Source organism: Panthera uncia (genome assembly GCF_023721935.1).
Source record: "Panthera uncia isolate 11264 chromosome C1 unlocalized genomic scaffold, Puncia_PCG_1.0 HiC_scaffold_4, whole genome shotgun sequence".
In the NCBI taxonomy this organism is placed as follows: domain Eukaryota; kingdom Metazoa; phylum Chordata; class Mammalia; order Carnivora; family Felidae; genus Panthera; species Panthera uncia.
This window is the reverse complement of record NW_026057585.1, coordinates 44,113,579-44,133,744: the sequence shown is the minus strand read 5'-3', so window position 1 is coordinate 44,133,744 and position 20,166 is coordinate 44,113,579. Positions and strand designations below refer to the sequence as shown.

The following is a 20,166-nucleotide window of genomic DNA, read 5'->3' as shown; positions in this document are numbered from 1 at the left end:
ACAGTCAATACTATTGCAATAATGTTACATGGTGACAGAAGGTAACTACATTTTAGGTGGTGAGCAATGAGTAATTTATAGAATTGTCAAATCATTATGCTGTATACCTGAAACTAATATGGCTTTGCATGTAAACTATACTTCAATAGTATTTTTTTAAATGTAGATGAAATAAGCAGCTATATGGATCTCTAAGTATTTCTAGACAAGCCTTAAACATATGTATTTACATTGTTAGGACAGTTAAAATGTCACCAGGATAAAACTGTGACTGATAAGCTTCAATCTAATATCAGATGAAATTGTGTGAAAGACTTTGAAAGAGTAAAAAAACAAAAATTACTGGGAATCCTGTCTGGTGCGCCCTTCAGAGTTATCTGTACCTTTCAATCTCTTTGATCTATTTTACAACTTTATAAGTTGAATAAAACTATGAGTAATACAGATGATTCTTGTCTATAAAGTATAAGTGAGTTTTGTCCAATGGAGTTATAATTGATTATTGCCAGTGGATAATGACTAAATTTATTTTGGCATTCCTGATTGCCTTTACATATACACGCTCTTAGAACTGTCATTTGAACTGGTTATAACATCTTACTGGTTCTTTAATGAGTTAAATAAAATCTTTGATGTGTTTATTTTATATTTGAGTAACAGTTTTACATTCTAAAAAAATATCCTTTGTAAAGAAGATGTGGTATATATACAATGGAATATTATTCATCCATAAAAAGAAGGAAATCTTGCTATTTGCGACAACATGGATGGACTTGAGGACACTATACTAAGTAAAATAAGTTAGAAAGACAAATATTACATGATCTCACCTATATGTGGAATCTAAACAAGCAAACAAACAGAGCTCACAGATGTAGAGAACACATTGGTGCTTGCCAGAGGTAGGGGATGGGGAGTGGGTAAAACGTAAGGGGGTCAAAAGGTACAAACTTCTAGTTATAAAATAAGTAAGTTATGTTATGTAATGTACAGCATGGTGACTATAGTTAATAATACTTGTATTGCATATTTAAAAGTTGCTGAAAAATTAATCTTAAAAGTTCTCATCACAAGAAAAACAATTGTAATTATGTGTGGTGACAGATGTTAACTAGATTTAGTGTGATTATTTTGCAATATATACAACTATTAAAACATGGTGTACACCTGAAACTAATAGAATGATATATGCTAATTATACCTCAACAAAAAGATCCTTTGAAAATTAATAAAGCTTAAATTTACTAAATATAGCTTAATATATTTTGAATCAATACTAATTTTCAGAGCCTTTGCACAAAATCATCATGAAACAATTTAAAAAAATTTTTGCATTTGTTTGAGACTTCTTTGTCCAAAATGTATTCTGAGAATAAGTGTTCTAAGGCATTTCTTAAAAAGCAGGGTCTGTGGTAAAACGCATGTTTAAAATGCAATTTTTTTTTCCTGGTAGTATTCTTAATGGTCTTTGACATGTGACTATCCACTGAGCTTTACAGGCCATTTCTAATCCAATTTAATGTTTCTTAAGCAACTGTACTTTCAACTACTCTCCTTCATAAACTCTGCTGTAAGTAGAACAGTATTCACTACATCCTTCCTCTCCCCCCACATTTCCTATTCTGAGCTCTCCAATTTTGCTCATACATTCTGCCAATAATAATTTCCTCTCAGCTTTCTTCTTTTCCAAATTCAAATTCACAGTTGTAATTTTCCTACTTCTATGTTTTGTAATGATTCAAATATACGCTTATATTTGCCATTGAACTGTGGGTTCTTAGAGGATCAAGAATATGTTATTAATTTTTGTATGAGTGTAGGGAAGAACTGAAATGAATTAACACTTTGATGTTTAGTTATGCCCTCTCTTTGAAGGTATCTTAGATTACTCTCATCTATTTATTACCTACCATTTAACTGGAAATTTTAATTTTGTCCTTTGATAGTTTTTATATTATTGTTTGTATTATTATTTAACTCTGGCAGTCTTATTGCCTGATGACTTATCTCCCACCTAGATTTTCAGTTTCTTGGGGCCAAATAATCTTTATGTCCCCACATCACCTGACATCTTCAACAGCTGAAAGTGAATTACCATGTGAATAATTCTAACTGAAGGTAAGTATTCCTCAGTAGAAATGCCAATGATCACAGAGAGAAAGAAAAAAATGTGTACGAAAAATTTATTATCATGAAATAAGAACTTGTTCTTAGATATGTATTTTAATAGCTAGTGAAGCTATTCTCAAAACTTGGTTAATTATATTTTTCGTATATATTTAATAATTCTGGCTACATATCTTCACTATACAAGCATTTTGAAAAAATATGCATTATTTCTCATTGCAATGGCTTAAGTATTAATAAGTGTACTTAATACTTAAGCTATTGGTGTAAGTATGGTAAAATTTGCCATGCCCCATAGGCTCTAGTATATGACTTAAATGGACTTACATACAACCATTACTAATTTAAAAACTGGATTTCAAAATTTTTTTTACCTATTTTCTTCAATAAATAATTATGCAATAATTTGGAAGCTAAGCATTGTACTAGATACTGAAATGGAAAGATAGACCAAATTATCTTATAAAGGACTTTACAAGCTAACCTGATATAGGCTGTCTTGGGATAACTGCTATAACTGAGATTTAAATAAAGTGTTATGAAAGAACTGCCAAATGAAAAGGATTAATTCAGACTGTAAGAGCAGTTGGGGAAGGGTTAAAAGTGAAGATACTATTTCAGTTGGTTACTAAAGGATGAATAATAAAAGGATGAATTTTGTCAGTGGTTGTACAGTTCATACACTGCATGATGGGAACAAATAGGGGCGAAACACAGCCACACTCAGCAAGAATCAGCCACTAGTGATGTTGTCTCCCTGGAGAAACAATAACAAGTATCTTATCCTCACCAATCTGAGCACTCCAAAGCATTCTAATTTGCATAATAACATAGAGGCTTGTATTGCATAATGATATGTAGATAGCACTAACATTGTGGGCTGGTAGTACCCTTTCAGAGTGCATATTTGAAGAAAAAGGGGATAGTATTAGTAAGGTCACTGGAATAAGAAACTCCAAATCTGAGTAGGGAGTAGAGAATAATTTAATCTATCAGGAGCAAATCCAGAGTGCTTTTAGGGGAAGAGAGAGGAAGCTATGGCAGAAAATTTAGTGAGATGAGTCTGGATAAACTGGAACAAAGCATGATGTCTGAAATGCCACTTAGATTAGATTTTATACTGTGGACAATTGCAAGGTGTCAATATACACAAGTAGGAAGTAACATGATCAGAACTAATTTTTTTTAAATATGAAATGTATTGTCACATTGGTTTCCATACAACACCCAGTGCTCATCCCAACAGATGCCCTCCTCAATACCCATCACCCTCCCTCCCACCCCCCATCAACTCTCAGTTTTTTCTCAGTTTTTAAAAAGAAAAAGAAAAAAAAAAAAGAAAAAAGGGAAAAAGAAAAAATAATAAAAAAGGCTAGAGAGGGAGGGAGCCAAAACAAAAACAAAAGATCAGAACTAAATTTTAAAGACAGTTGAGGCTTGTAGGCTGGAGAACCGCTATGGGTTGAGGAAAGGAAGTCTGGAGAATGGAGATGGAACTTTCACCTGGAAGGATAAAAGGTGAATTCTTAGAGTGATTATGAGAGTGTGCATTAGAATGGGAAAAGAGGGATCTAAAAGGATCAGTTTGAGACTCCCTTTAGCAGAAAAATGATTAAGGAAACATACTGGATATTGGTGATGAGACAGACTGAGTTGTAAAAGACACTGAGATTTCTAGCACTGTCAAGAGGCTAATGACAATGCCATTTATGATAAGAAAAACCATTGTTTGAGAAGCAGGTTTTATCAGATAAGGGTGGAGGTGGGATGAGATACAGTCATTTTATTGTCTCATCTTTGTTGTAGTTTCTATTTTTTCAAAGAGAATATATCATGTTGTAAACAAAGTACTGTTTATTAGATCTCAGCACTTAGTATGCAATATTCACATGTAATGGACTTAAAAGTTTCTATAATATCAAGACTGTACTTACCTAATTTCTTTCATTTGTTTAAGTAAATTCTTTTGATATTTTTCCATTTCTAGTCTTTGCTGAACAATCAGACTTTTCTCTTGTAAGACAGCCTGATTCTTCCTCAATCTGTCCATTTTAATCATTCCTTTGCATAAAAGAGTACGCTCATTACTTATGTTTTGAATTAATAAACGGTCTTCAGCCTTTTGTTTTTTTTCTTTCAGAAACTGAGCTCTCCTCTCTTTAACTTTTTCAAGGTAATTGAATCTGTCCTGCCAAAGTTGTTGTAAACCATTCCGAATTGTCTCATTATCTTTTGCAATTAGTTTTTGTGCAGCATTTTTTTTCTTATTTAAGTTTTCTTGAACAGCTAAGCTAACTCTTTCCTGGGCAACTTGTGCCAGAGTTACAGCTGTTATTTTTTTTTTATGGCTTTCCTGCTTCTTTTGCTCTGAATAACATTTATCAATATCACAAAGTGTTCGGAGTTTTATACCAGTTCTGTGTGTTGTAAAAAACTCTTTTCTTACATTACCCTTCAACAGCATGTCCTTTTTTGTAATTTCTGGTTTTTGATGAGTGGTAGAAAATGGCTGGACATATGTAGGAAAATAATCTTGCTCCTTTTCTTTCAATAATGCAGCATACTTGAGTGAACCTGAAGTATGTATGGGTAGTTTGAACACTGATATCCTAAAGCTGGCATCCAATTCTTCACCTTCAGTTTCATCTTCAGATTCCTTCTGACCTACACCACAGGGAAGACAAATATAATACATTATGTAAGTGCTAAGCACAGTTTATTTTCTGTCCCTATTATTTTGAAAGCTACATTAATAAAGTTGACAAGAACCTGTCATTGGCTTTATTAAGAAACATTTTTCCCTACTGATGTTCTTTATAAACTTGTGTTTTAATAGTGATTTTGGAGAGGGAAATCACTATTGAAACCATTTAACATAAAAATGCACTGATTCCTATATTTCCTACATTATCTCTCACAATTACTTAACTTGCAATAACTCAATAGCAGTATCTTATCTTACATTTAGTACTTCACCATGCATATTATTTTTAGATATATTTATTATCTCATATTGCAAAGGAATTTGTAATACATTTTACCATATTTGTCTTAATTCTGGTGGGAACTAATAGCTGCCATTAACATTGCTTTTTCTTATATTTGACACATGAATCCCTCAGCCTCCTTTGCTATTATGTGTGGTGATGAGACTAAGTCCTCTACAGTGAAATGTGGGCAGAAGTGTTATGTGTCATTTCCAGCTCAAGGCTATTAAGAAACAAATATATCTTTTCTATATTTTCTTTCTTTTTCTGACTCACTGTACAGAGATAAGAATAAGTCCCTAGAAGATGGTGAATCCACAAGGTGGAAAGTCCCTGGCTCCCAGGATCACTGCTTGAAAAACTACTCACTGGCCAGGATTAGTCAAACTTGGACTCATATAAACTAGAAATAAATGGCAATTATGTTTGAGTCAATATATATTTCTGGGTCTATTTGTTATTATAGCCAACCTAACTAATATAATAGCTTGAATCACATTATTGTTCACATATTTATTTTCTGACAAACCTATTTATGAATTCAGTATCAGATGGCAAATACAGGTTAGAAAAAAGTTATGCTTATTAGTCTTAGAAAAAAGATGTTTTCCATATTTGACTAATTTCCTCTATTAAAATTACATCTCTACTAACCATAGTCTACAAAGATTTTAGTTTTTCTAATAGAAAATTCTCTTAAAGTCTTTATATGTCAAATGCAAATCTGATGGTGGAGGTTTTACGGAAGTTGAGGTGATCATAAAGAAGGTAGGACCTGTGGTCTAGGCAGGCAGTAGGGAAGAAGCAAATAGGCATGATTTTCATTAGAGGCCATAAGAACGTCAACATCAGAAAAGGAAGCAGAGGCGAAAATGAAGTAGAAAATCAAGTCTAGCAAATAAAAAAGGTAATTCACCAGAATACAAAGTCATCCAGGGGAGCCTGGGTGGCTCAGTCAGTTGAGACTCTGACTTTGGCTCAGGTCATGATCTCACGGTTTGTGAGTTCGAGCCCCAAGTCGGGCTCTATGCTGACAGTTCAGAGCCTGGAGCCTGCTTAGAATTCTGTGTCTCCCTCTCTCTCTGCCCCTCCCCCACTCATGCTCTCTCTCTCTCTCTCTCTCTCTCTCTCTTTCAAAAATTCATAAATATTTCAAAAAAAATTTTTTAATTAAAAGAAAAAAAGTTTGGGTCCAAAGCAAGGCACTAGATACAAAGGGACAAAATCCAGAATTTCAGTTGTAAAGTAAATAGGGTATGGTCTGGGCAACTACCTAGAAAAAGTACTCTCTTGTGTTATTTCATTTTATGTATAAATCCTGGCATGAGAAAGCTGGCCAAGAATAAAAGACCAGGGATAGAAAATACAAACTAATAAATTAAAGTTCTGGTTATTAATTTCAATTCATATGGGGGATTGGGATTTTTCCCCCCATACCATCAAAATATGTTCCAACACCAACTGGGTGTCCTGAAATTCAACTCAAATACGACAACATCTACCTGGAGACAGGATCACACCCCACAGGTTAAAGGTTCAGTCCAGAAGAATCCCTATCATCTTCAGATGCCAATAAGTCCAGGTTATCACCCGTGCTTCTGACCAGCTGGCTATAGATTGGAGGTTCCACGAACCTCCTCTGGGTTCAATTTGCTAGAGTGGCTCAAAGAATTCAGAGAAACATTTTACTTACTATATTATTGGTTTATGGTAAAAGGATGTAACAACTCACCAGCAGCCAAACAGAAGAGATACATCGGGGAAGGTATGGGAAAAGGGCACAAAGCTTCCATGCTCCTTCTCCAAGCACATCACTGTACAAATCTCCACGTGTTCACCAACATGGAAGCTCTCAGAACCCAGTCCTTTGGGGTTTTTATGAAGGCTTCATTACATAGGCATGGTTGATTCAATCATTGGCCATTGAGGATTTAATTCGATCTCCCTCCCCTCTCCTCTTTCCAGAGGTTGAGGGTTGGGATTAAAATTTCCAAACCTCTAACCATGTGGTTGGTTCTCCTAACAACCAGCCTCATCCGTGGGTGTGATCTAAAAATCACCTCACTAAGTAAGTTCAGCTTCTTTAATTATAGTTTTGTAGGTGAAAAGCTCAACTTGACTAAGATGAATAAATATGTTGGTACTACCTACTATGAGCTAGAATCTTCAAAAAATGAAGACAGCGATGGCTCAAGAAACCTTATAGTATAGTAGTGGAGGCAACTAAGTAAAGCAGATTTCTTCAAAATATTGTGGCAAATGTTAAGATAAAAGTATGTATACACAGGAGGTGTTGAAAACATAGAAGAAAGACACTTCACCCTATCTGGGTTAGGGTAGGCAGTTGTCAGCAAAACTGCTCTGGAGACGGTAACAGCTGGGTTAGTTTTAAGAAGAGTATTTGTTTTACACTTGTAATACTATAAGGCCCACCTTTTGCGTATATGGGAAAATTCAATTAATTTGCAAAGGTGTGGGCAAGATAATAGGAAACAAGGCATTCCCAGGGGATGGGAGGAGAGTCACAAAGATGCAGAAGTGAAAAAAAGAAAAAATACGTGAAATTTTGTTTTATAAAATATAAAGTCAGAAGCTATCATAAGCAGTTAGTTGCTACAGATGTCTAGCAAACAGGTAGGTAAATGAGCTGAATCTAAATGATGTAAGAGAGGGCATATCTGGAGACAAATATTTGGAGCCAATAACACAGAGATTTTTAGGTAAAACTATAAGCATAGTCAAGAGATAAAAGAGAAGTAAGGATGAAACATTGGGTAAAATTAATTTATTTTATTTTTTAGTTTTTAAATGTTTATTTATTTTTGAGGTGGTGGGGGTAGTGATCAGGGAGGGGAAGAGAGAGGGACACAGAGGATCTGAAGCTGGTAGGGAGAGGATTGATGTGGGGCTCAAGCTCACGAACTGTGAGATCATGACCTGAGCAGAAGTCTTAGGCTTAACCGTAGTCTGTGCCACCCAGGCACTCCAGGGAAAATCAATTTAATATGTACATACAGGTAAGCCAAAAAAAAAAAAAAAAAAATCTGTGGCTATAGTTTCTTCACATGTGAGCTTCTAAAGAAATCATTATATGTAAAGAGCCTTGGTATACATATACACCCATTTGCCCGTTTTTACCTATCGTCTGGTGAAATTTATTAACAGTGACTTCTTTCAGTCTCAGAAGCAATCCAATTTGGAAGATAAATTATACAGTCAACTTAGCTATAGGGACATTACCAAACAACAGACAAGAAGTAGGAGAGTTAACACTGTGCTGTCTGCATTGTCTTAAGTTACATTAATATCTTAGTGCAATGCCCAAGACTTGGTAGATATAAAATAAATGATTTTGTTCATACATAGGTTAGGAGATCCTCAAGGCTCTATGAAAGTTGAGACAATGCTGTTTTTGTTCACTACTTTATACTAAGCACTTAGCAGAATGTTTGGTGGATGACAGGTTTTCAACAAATAGGTGTCTAATGAATACTTTTTCTACAGACAGCTAAGCCAATTCAGAGATACTCTTCATTTTGGGTGCTGGGTTGCTAATTTTAAATTTATACTTTCATCTTTTGTACCCTTACTTTTTATATTATTCCCTTTAAGAACCCTATACATCAAATATAATAGTCACAACTTCTGAATAAGACTTAGATACTTCTACTTCTTTTTTTTTTTTTTTTAACATTTATTTATTTTTGAGACAGAGAGAGACAGAGCATGAACGGGGGAGGGTCAGAGAGAGGGAGACACAGAATCTGAAACAGGCTCCAGGCTCTGAGCTGTCAGCACAGAGCCCAACGCGGGGGCCGAACTCACGGACCGCGAGATCATGACCTGAGCCGAAGTCGGCCGCTTAATCGACTGAGCCACCCAGGCGCCCTGATACTTCTACTTCTTATCTTTGGCTCATGCTATCCCCACTTATTTGAAAGGTTCCATTTGCATCACCATCTATAAAAAGATTATTCATCTTGGGGCACCTGGGTGGCTCAGTCAGTTAGGCATCTGATTTTGGGTTTTGGCTCAGATCATGATCTCAGGGTTCATAAGTTCAAGCCCAGCATCAGGCTCTGAGTTAGAGGGTGGAGCCTATTTGGGGTTCTCCTGCTCTCGCTCTCTCAAAAATAAATAAACTTAAAGATATTTTTAAAAGATCATGCATATTGAATAACATAAATACTGTCATTTATTGAACCCTTTCCATGTGGTAGTTACTAGGCTTACTTCTTTACATATATATTTAACATTTATTCAATATTGATAACCTTCTAAGGTAGATGTTATTGACCACAAATCTTAACAATACAGCTAATATATGTTGAGTTTTTGCTATGTGTCACATTGTTCTGCATCCTTTAAATTATCTCATTTAGTTTCCTTAACAATCTTAGAGTTAAGTACTGTACTATTTTTCGTCCCCATCTATCAGATAAAAAAACTGAGTCTTAAAGAAATAGCCAATATGTTGGAGTAAGATCCTAACATACAGGTGATGTCCAACAACAAAACAAAGAACAAATACCTAAGAACTCTGGAGAATAAACAAAAACAAATAAAATGTGACCTGTTAAAAACATCAATATTCTTATAACAGAATCCAAAGTATATAACATTTGTGATGCCCACCATATAATCCAAAAAACATAATATGAATGAAAAGTATATCATGAAGGGTATCACTTCATATAAAATACAGAAATCATGCAACCATATAGGCCATTTAGACTCTTCCTTTCTGTATTTTATGTGAAGTAGTATAATATTAAGTAGATTGTGCGAAGTTAGATTTATATTATAATTTTTAGAGAAAATAAATATATAATGCAAAGAGGTCCAACTAAAAATCCAAAGGAAAAATTAAAATAGATTATAAAAATATTTGAATAAACAAAAAGAAGATAAGAGAAACAGAGGAACAAAAAACCGAGCACAGAAGACGAATAATAAAATGATACTAATCTAATAGGATAAGTGTCTTTAAAAGAAGAGACATCAAAGAGCTCACTTTCTCCATCTCTCCATGCACACATGTACTAAAAAAAGGTCATGTGAACACACACACAGCAAGATGGCTGCCATCTGCAAGCCAGAAATCTCACCAGAAATCAACCATGTTCACACCCTGATCTTGACTTCCAGTCTTCAGAACTGAGAGAAAATGAATCTCTGTTTAAGCCACTCAGTGTGTGGCATTTTGTTAGGGAGGCTTGATCAGACTAATACCCTCTCTTTTGAACTTCTAAGAACCATTCCCCAACTGGTCTATATCCCTTAATGGCTATTAGCAGAAGGCCTCAGTTCCTTCCCGGTAAGCTTTGAAAAGAACTGCTTGGTGTAAGTATAAATTCCTTCTCACAAGGCAGCTAACTTCCCCCAGATTAAGTAATCTGCCTGAAAGAGCCCAGAGCAGGGCACAATATCTTTTATGATAGTCTTGTGAGACACATACCATTTCTTCCGCCATATTCTGTTTGTTATATGTAAATCACTAAATCCACTCCACCAAGAGGAGAATTAGGCTCCACTTTTTTGAAGAGAAGTGTCAAAGTATTTGTGAACATATTTTAAAATCATTGTATCTGATATAAAGATTTTATATTAGGGTGCCTGGGTGGCTCAGTCAGTTAAGCATCTGACTCTTGATTTTGGCTCTGGTCATGATCTCACAGTTCCTGGGAGAGAGATTCATGCTGACAGTGCAGGGATTCTATCTCTGCCACTCCCCATGCACATGGGCACACATTCTCTCTCAAAAATAAACTTAAAAAAAAAAGGATTTATGTTCATGGAAATAAAGCTCAGGCTCATCAAACATTTATAAAGTCATTATTTAAAAGTTTTATATAAATTTAATATTTGATATTTTATTTTAAAATATGTATCCTAGAGATGCCCAGGTGGTTCAGCGGGTTAACCATGTGACTTGATTTCAGTTCAGGTCATGATCTCACAGTCCTGAAATAGAGCCCTGTGTGGGGCTCTGTGCTGGTGGCATGCAGCCTGCTTGGGATTCTCTCTCTCTCTCTCTCTCTCTCTCTTTCTCTCTCTGCCCCTCCCCTGTTCCCACTCTTTCTCTTAAAAAAACAATTATACCCTATTGTTAATGCTATAATTAAATAACATAAATGTAATATAATTATTCTTTTTATCTAGATTACAAGCTTTTTTTTTTAACCTAACAGACTTCACAAATATTATTATTATTGATTTGTGCCATGACTGGAAAAATTTGGAAGCACTGTCTTAATAGCAGTGGGATAAAACTTACTCATAGAGTTTATAGAGAAGTCTGCTTATGCTGTAGCTGCCCATCTTAACTCCTGGGTAAATTTTAATTTCTGGAGAATAGAGAATATGTCTTATATATCTTTGTGTCCTCCACTACAGTAAGCATAGTATTTTGCATTTTTGGAATTCAATTTTAAAAATTCAACTATTTATTAAATATGAATATTTCTACTCAAAACTAGAATATATGTACTTATGGGGTGCCTGGGTGGCTCAGTCGGTTAAGTGTCCCACTTTGGCTGAGGTCATGATCTCACGGTTCATGAGTTTGAGCTCCACATCGAGCTCTGTGCTGACAGCTCAGAGACTGGAGCCTGCTTCATATTCTGGGTCTCCATCTCTCTCTGCCCCTCCCCAACTCGCACTCTGGCTCTCTCTCTCAAAAATTAAAAAAAAAATAATAAACATTTAAAAAAGTAAAAAAAAAAATAGAAAACATGTTGTACTTCTAAATATATTCTTTTTTCTCAAACAGTTGTATTTTATGAGGAAGTCAAAGTCTCACTGAAACTAATGTAATATTGTGTGCCAATTATACTTCAATTAAAAAAAAAGAGTCCCGGGGGTGCCTGGGTGGCTCAGTCGGTTAAGTGTCCGACTTCAGCTCAGGTCACGATCTCGCGGTCCATGGGTTCGAGCCCCGCGTTGGGCTCTGGGCTGATGGCTCAGAGCCTGGAGCCTGCTTCCGATTCTGTGTCTCCCTCTCTCTCTGCCCCTCCCCCGTTCATGCTGTGTCTCTCTCTGTCTCAAAAATAAAATAAAGGTTAAAAAAAAAATTAAAAAAAAAAAAAAGAGTCCCATTATAAGATTTAGGTATAGCAGATAACCAATTTGAAATTACTGATAATACTTCTTTTCTTACCTCATTAACTTATTTTTCCTTCCTTTTCCCTTACTCTGACACCTTTTATCTGATTATTATCCTATAGTCTTTTTGTTTTGCTTTTCCCATATCTTACTTGAAAATTGCATTGAGAATCTTTATTAGATCCGGCTGACAGCATTAAGGGTCAAAACAGTGACTATATTAAGGTAGGAGTTTAAAAAGGTAACTTTTTATACACACAAGTATAAAGTCTAATGTGCAACAGCTTTGTGTCAGTTACATTTTTCCTGCCACTCTTGCATTACTATAAGAAAAGAAAAAAATAATCACAAAAGCCACTCATATAAAGTTCAAGTCTGTGAAGCAGACTGGTGATCTGATACATAAGCAGCTTTAATATGATACAGAGTGACTCAATAACCAGTAAAAACTTTTCAGTAACAATAGGCTCCCAAGTGGTATTCATATTCGTGAATTAGGGAATTGACAATAAATATAATCCAAAAGAGCTGAAGGTCATCTATCTATACATGCAAGGCAAAAGGTAATGCAAATGACATCACCTTTGGATGTAAGGGCATTGACATAGAGTAATGCAAACTGTCAAATCATAGTTCAGACAGAAAAAGAAAAATGTGACATGAGGTAGTTGGATACTGCATCTGTTACCCAAACTTACCATAGGAAAATGCCTAGAGATAGAATAATGCATATTCTCCAAACATTGCTTGACATTGCAATGGAATTAGCCCTTTACCTAAATTACTGTCATATAAGAAAATAGTTTATAGAATTCTATTTAATATTCTCCTCTTCTATAGCAATATATATATTTTTTGATTTTCAGAAAAAAATTTAGAATTGTCTACTTGAATTGTAGGCTTAGAAATAATTACTTAGTTGGTCACTGATTTAAAGAGTAGTCAGAACACTGAAAAGAATGAGGTATAAAGCATTTAGTCTGAAAGAGCAGAGCAGGGTATCAGAACTATGACTGAAAATTGGGTACACACATAGGTGTTCTCAGAAACCCTTGGTTGAATTCTTAATATATCAGAAGCCCTTTAACACTTACCATAAATTAATGATTCTTTTTGCCTCTTGCCTGTAAAAAGAGATGTTTAACAAATTGTAACTATTAAGCAAATAACAAGAAAATCTGAAACACCTCTCATGCAACATTCATCCTAGCTTTAAAAAAAATGTTGCTACCAAAACCAGAAAGGGATCTGTCCATTAAATAATCTTTGAGTAAAATAATGGAGCCATGATTGCATGTCATGCCTGTCAATGATTTCTGTCCCAAAATATGTTATACATAGTCTGAAGATCTCCACTACTAGAAAGAGAAGCATCACTGAAAGGAAATCTTTAGTATCTAACACGTACTCCTCTCCCTAAAACTGGCTCAGAATCCAAATATGCTCAGAAGTTTTCTGTTTCTTATTATTTTCTTGTTTTTCTGTTTCTTAAGTAGAGGGTTGAAAGGAGTGTACATAAACACAAAATGATGAAATGCTGTTTAATACTATTTTGGTAGATAATAAAGAAGCATAAAAATAACCTTTTGGTAGGTCTCTGTCTTGGTGTCTTAAAGTGTCTAACTCAGTAGTTATATTACAAGAATATAGTCTGTCACATTGTTGTTTAGCATTATTTTCTTTCAACCTAAAGAACTCTCTTGAGCATTTCTTATAAGGCAGGTCTAGGGCGACAAACTCCCATAGCTAATATCATACTCAATGGTGAAAAACTGAAAGCTTTTTTCTCTAATATCAAGAATAAATCAAAGATGCCACTCCTGTTCAACATAGTACTGGAGGTCCTAGGAGAAGTCATTAGACAAGAAAAATAAATAAAAGGCATTCAATTCAGAAAGGAAGAAATAAAATTATCCCTATTTGTGGAAGACGTGATCTTATATCTAGAAAACTTTAAAGAATCCCCCTACCAACTGGGTTAGAACTAATGAATTTAGTAAATTTGCTAGATATAAAAGTCAACATATGAAAATCGATTACTTTTCTAGAAGCTAACAATAAACTATCTGCAAAAGAAATCAAGAAAACAATCCCATTTATAATACCATTAAAATAATTACTTAGGAATAAATTTAACCAAGAAAGTGAGAGACTACACACTAAAAACATTAAGATACTGATGAAAGAAAATGAGGAAGACACAAACAAATAGAAAGGTAGCTTGTGTTCAAGGGACTGGAAGAATTAATATTGTTAAAATGCCATACTACCCAAAATAATCTACAAATTCAATGCAACCTTATCAGAATCCCAAAGGCATTTTTTATAGAAACAGGAAAAACATTTTTACAATTCATATGGAATCACAAAAGGCCACAAATAGTTACATCTATCTTGAGTAAAGACAAAACTAGAGGCATAACATAACTCTTCCTGATTTCAAAATATATTACAATGCTACAGTAATCAAAACAGGAAGATACTAGCATAAAGAAAGATATATTGACCAGTGGAACAGAATAGAAAGCCCAGAAATAAATTCAAATACATACCACATACAGCCACCTGCATTTTGACAAAGGTGCCAAAAAAACACAATGGGGAAAGGATAATATTTTCAACAAGTTGTTCTGGGAAAACTGGGTGTTTACAGGGAAGAGCATGAAATTGGAACCTTTTCACATACTGACACCAAAAAATCACTCAAAATGGATTAAAAACTTTAAGGCCTAAAACTATAAAACTCCTAGAAGAAAATACAGGGGAAGAACTTCATGACATTGGTCTTGACAATAATTTCACGGATATAACAGCAAAAGCATAGGAAACAAAGCAAAAGTAGACAAGTGGGACTACATCAAACTAAAAAGCTTCTACACAGCAAACAATCAACAGAAGAAAAATGCAATCTACAGAATGGGAGAAAATATTTGCAAACCACATATCTGATAAAGGGTTAACCTCCAAAATATAGAAGAAATTCCTTTAATTCAATAATAAAAAATAATACTGGTATTTAAAAAATTTTAAGTAGACTAAAGACTTTAATAGACATTTCCCCAAAGAAGACATGTGAATGGCCAACAGATATATGAAAAAATGTTCAATGTCACTAATCATCAGGAAAATGTATGTCAAGACCACAATGGGATATCACTTCACACCTGTCAAGATGGCTATTTAAAAAATACAAGATGAAAAATGTTGGTGAGAATGTGGAGAGATTGGAAGCCCTGCACTCTGTTGGTGGCAATACAAAATGGTGTAGACACCATGGAAAACATCGTGAAAATTACTTAAAATATTAAAAATAGAACTACCATTTTATCTAGCAATCCTACTTGTGGGTATTGATCAAAAATAATTGAAATCAAGATCTTGAAGAGATATTATATAAACAACAGCCAAGGTGTGAAAACAACCTAAATGTCCATCAACAAATGAATGGATAAAGAAAATGTGACAGAGACACATAATGGAATACACTTAGTATTAAAAAAGAAGGATATTTTGAAATCAGGAGACAACATAAATGAGCTTTGAGGACATTATATAAAGTGAAATAAACCAGTCACAGAAAGACAAATGCTGCATGATTCCATTTACATGAGGTATCTAAAATAGTCAAATTCATAGAATCAGAGTAGAATATTTTTGCCAAGGTCTTGGGGAGAGTAACTGGGAAGATACTAATTAATTGGCATAGTTTCAGTTAAGCAAGATGAATGAGCTCTAGAGAGCTGCTTGTAGTACACCATTGTAACTGTAGTCAACAATATTGTATTGCACAATTAAAGTTTGTTATGAGGGTAGATCTCATGTTAGGTGTTCTTACCACAATAAAATAAAAGTACACAGTTAGGACTAAGCCACAAAATGCATGCCTCTCCTCCTTGAATTTAACAAATGTCTACGATGCAAATAATGATGACAGATTTCCTCACTTCCACTTTCACATTTTTATTTTACATTTTTTCTTCAGTTGAAAGATGCAGAGACTGAAAGATATTGCCAAATTTCAGTTCAGTGATTAGAGTAGCCAGAAAAGCTAGACCTTAAGTATTACTTAACTAACTCCCTTTGAGTAATTCTTGTAATATCAACCTAATTTTATGACAATTTCCAATGATACAAGCTTCAAAGTAGATATCAATAAATAGAAATGTCAGAAGTTTCACTGAACCTTCAGAGACTATATATAGTCTAAAAAAATAGATATTTAGGATTTTTAATTGCTACTTGTGGTCATATTAGAGTTCATTTTTCTCTTTTCCTCACTCCTAAATTATTGATTCCTATTTCATTTCAATTGTAATTCATCCTGGTATATTAATGATTCTTCTATTTTAATTTCTTTTTAGATAATGTACCTAGTATGTCTAAGATTCTGTGAGCATTTATCTAGTCTCAGATCTCAAATCTCAATTTCAGTGTTTTATTAATGTAATAGACACCAATTTCCCCCAATGGCAGCTACTTAAAATTACATACGGTCTCAGTGAACAATGGAATAGCTTCTAACTTCCTAGAATCATTTTGATTTATTCATCTATTAATTCATCTATCTATCCATCCTTCCATACACTCATTCATATTTTAGTAGCTTGCAAATTCAACTGAAATTCAGGAATCACAACTATGAAATTTATTATTAAAACTCCATCTAGTTCTTAATTTTTCCTCTCAATTTTATTTTCCTTTTTAATCGTTTGAGAATTACTTGGTTTCTATGGATACTAACAATTTCTCTCTAGTACAAACATGTTTTCTTTGCTAACCATAGCATATATAACAAATATAATACAGGTAAAAAATGTATACATAACATTGAACATTTGCTATGTGCAAGGCACTTTTGTATACAAGGGTACTATGAAAGGCATGATCTCAGGTCTCATGGAACTTTTATTCTAGTGGTAAAAGATAAGACAACAAATTCATAAATATAAAAATATCAAACAGTAATAAATGCTCTGTCTGGGTAAAATGGCACTGAGTCTAGTAATTATACTGGACAGATAAGAAATATTTTTAAAAAATTCAATTTCATCTCAAATCTGAAAGATAAGAAGAAATAAGCAGTGGGGAATTTGGGGAGGAGGGAGAATTTTCCAGGAGAAATGAGAAGCTACTGCAAATATACTAGTCAAGAACACATTTGGCCTTGTTAAGCATACAGAGTGAAAGCCATTTTTTGTTGGAACCCAGTGAACAAAAGGAGGGGGGTGTGAGGAGTGGTTAGAGAGGTAAGACAGAGTCCAGATTACATGTGGCATCGCAGGCCACACACACACACACACACACACACACACACACACACACACACAGTTTAGATTTTATTCTGAAATTTAGAGTTTTTTAAATAGGGTAGTAATATGATACATGATTTTACTATGAGGAAAATGGATTTGAATGTGGATCCAAGAGTGTAAGGAGAGAAACTGGTTTAAACGCTATTATAGAGGCCCAAGCAAGATTTGATGGTAGGTAGGGCTAGAGTAAAAGCAATGAAATTGCACAGTAGTAGAAAGATTTGGAATATGTTTAGATGCAAAGCCAAAAAGCCTTGCTGATAAATTAGATCACAAAGGAGGAAAAAACAACAACACACAATCAAGGATGAATGTTAGCATTTTGGCTTGAGGACCTAGTTGGATGGTGATATCATTTGTTGTGATAAAGAATACTGGAAGAAAATCAGATTTCATGAACGAGATTAAATATATATATATATATATGACTATTTTTGAAGTTTATAGCTTTCATATTCAAACATGTTACTATTTCACTAATATGTCATATTTAAATTCTTTATCTTAAAAAATAATTTTAATTTTTCATTAATACAATGTCATTTAAAACTATATTACCCTAGGAGCTCATGGGTGGCTCAGTCAGTTAAGTGTCCGACTGGCTCAGGTCATGACCTCATAGTTTGTGGGTTCGAGCCCCGCATCAGGCTCTGTGCTGACAGCTCAGAGCCTGGAGCCTGCTTCAGATTCTGTGTCTCCCTCTCTCTCTTCCCCTTCCCCACTCACACTCTGTCTCTCTTTGTCTCTCAAAAAATAAATAAACATTAACAAAATTTTAATAAAAAATATTATCCTAAATAAAATAATTTTGAACTATTTGTTTCCATTTACATGATTACTAATAATACTCTGGTTAAAAAAATGAGGAAACTGATACCTTTGTATATTTTTTATTAATAACACCAGATAATTTTGAGGCACAGCCATAATTTCCACAAACTGAATTTTTCAATACAAAGGCAACAGAATTAATTCTTTCAGATGTAGTTTATTCTATGAAAGAAATGTGTTTGCAAAAAACCCCAAATTATCCTTATATTTGTACCTTATATAAATTTCTCTATTTAAGAGCAAAATAACTAGGCTTTGTTGTAATTCACTTATTTTAAATTATCTCAACAGATAGTTTTAACTGTCACATGAAACTTTCAGAAGTTAGGAACACAGAGGCCACTACCATTTGTGATCAACAGAGCTTGTTTGGTTCTCCCAAATATATTACAGATTTATGAGCCATCTGTGGGGAAATAAATGGTCTATTTTAAAATCAGTGCAGATATGATCTGAATGTTCACAAATGGGTCTGAAGCAGTTGCTCTCTTCAGCAAAACTGTCTGACACCTTAGCACTAGCAGATGGCCTTGTGTGGTAAATAGGCTTTGAGGCAGCTTTGAGTTCAGGTAAAGCAAAGAATATGAGGAAAAGGAAAAATAAAGTAAATACAAAATGAGAGAGTAGTGACATCAACTTCTGTCATGCACTGAGTTTTCCCTGATTTGTTAGGCACATAAATGTCATTGAAATTATGGTCATAGAGGAGACATTTTCTTCTTTTGAGATTAATTTTCTTACTAAGAATACAAAAAGTTCTGAGGTCTTCCTCTAACCCATCCCATTTACATATACACACATACTGTGCTATAAATGGCCTGAGATATGAGCCAAGATCACCAGTTTATAAAAAAAAAATCATACATTCATATGTAACAGAACATATTGGCGATGGATTCTAATAGGATAGAAAGTTAAGAGAAGCAGACAAATTATTTCCCCATGTAATACCATTAATTAGACATTCTGTGTGAAAATGTTATCCAGGAACATATTCTCTATAGTCACGTGGGAAAAATTATAATGCATTACATGTTAACCACGAAACCCTAAAATAAAAAAAAAATTAAACACAAAAGCAGTAAAACTGATAGTTATAAGTACCTTTCACATTAACATGTAAAATACTCAAAACACTGTTACTTAATCATCAACTGGTTAGGTTACTGACAAATAGTGGTTTCAATTGCAATGAAAGGGCTCTTGTTAGTGACAGCAACATTTCAAATGAATATCCCCATTGTTGACATCCAGCATGCTTTAAAAATGTTACATGTGATTTTTTTCAAGATCTTTATTGAGACATATTTAACATACCATAAAAATTAACTATCAAACCATTAAAGTATACAGTGCAATGGTTCTAAAACACTCAGAGTTGTGCAACCGTCACCACGATCTAGGTTTACAAATTTTTCATTCCACAAAAAGAAATGCTATAACCATTATAGTCAATCTATATTCCCCAACCTCCACCACCTCCCTAACCCTATGCAACTTTTAATCTTCCTTCCATCTCTACAGATTTATGTATTCTGAACATTTATTATAAATGGAGTCATGTGGTATGTGGTCTTTTATAATAAGTTCCATTATTTTAAGGAAGTCAATTTCAGCTTTATGATTTCCTCTCTTTTAAGGTTGCCTTTTATACAGTTCTCTTTCACCTCCATCTTCACCTGTTCCACCATAGTTAAACTCATCTGATTAATTTTAGATGAACAAAATATTCAAACCAAATCTGCCTGGTCATAAACAGAGAAAAACAAATTAGCTTATGTCTGGGCAAATGTGGCTTAGTATTA

At 34.1% G+C, this 20,166-nt stretch overlaps 1 protein-coding gene across 1 annotated transcript in view; it reads right to left on the bottom strand.

Moving 5' to 3' along the window:
* The window catches only part of LRRIQ3 (leucine rich repeats and IQ motif containing 3), a 206,487-nt gene that overhangs the window by 3,922 nt on the left and 182,399 nt on the right, over positions 1-20,166 (bottom strand). Inside the window, exon 6 of the mRNA XM_049618866.1 lies at positions 4,062-4,791. Coding sequence (XP_049474823.1) covers positions 4,062-4,791 — 730 coding nt within the window. The remainder of the gene's footprint in view (positions 1-4,061; positions 4,792-20,166) is intronic.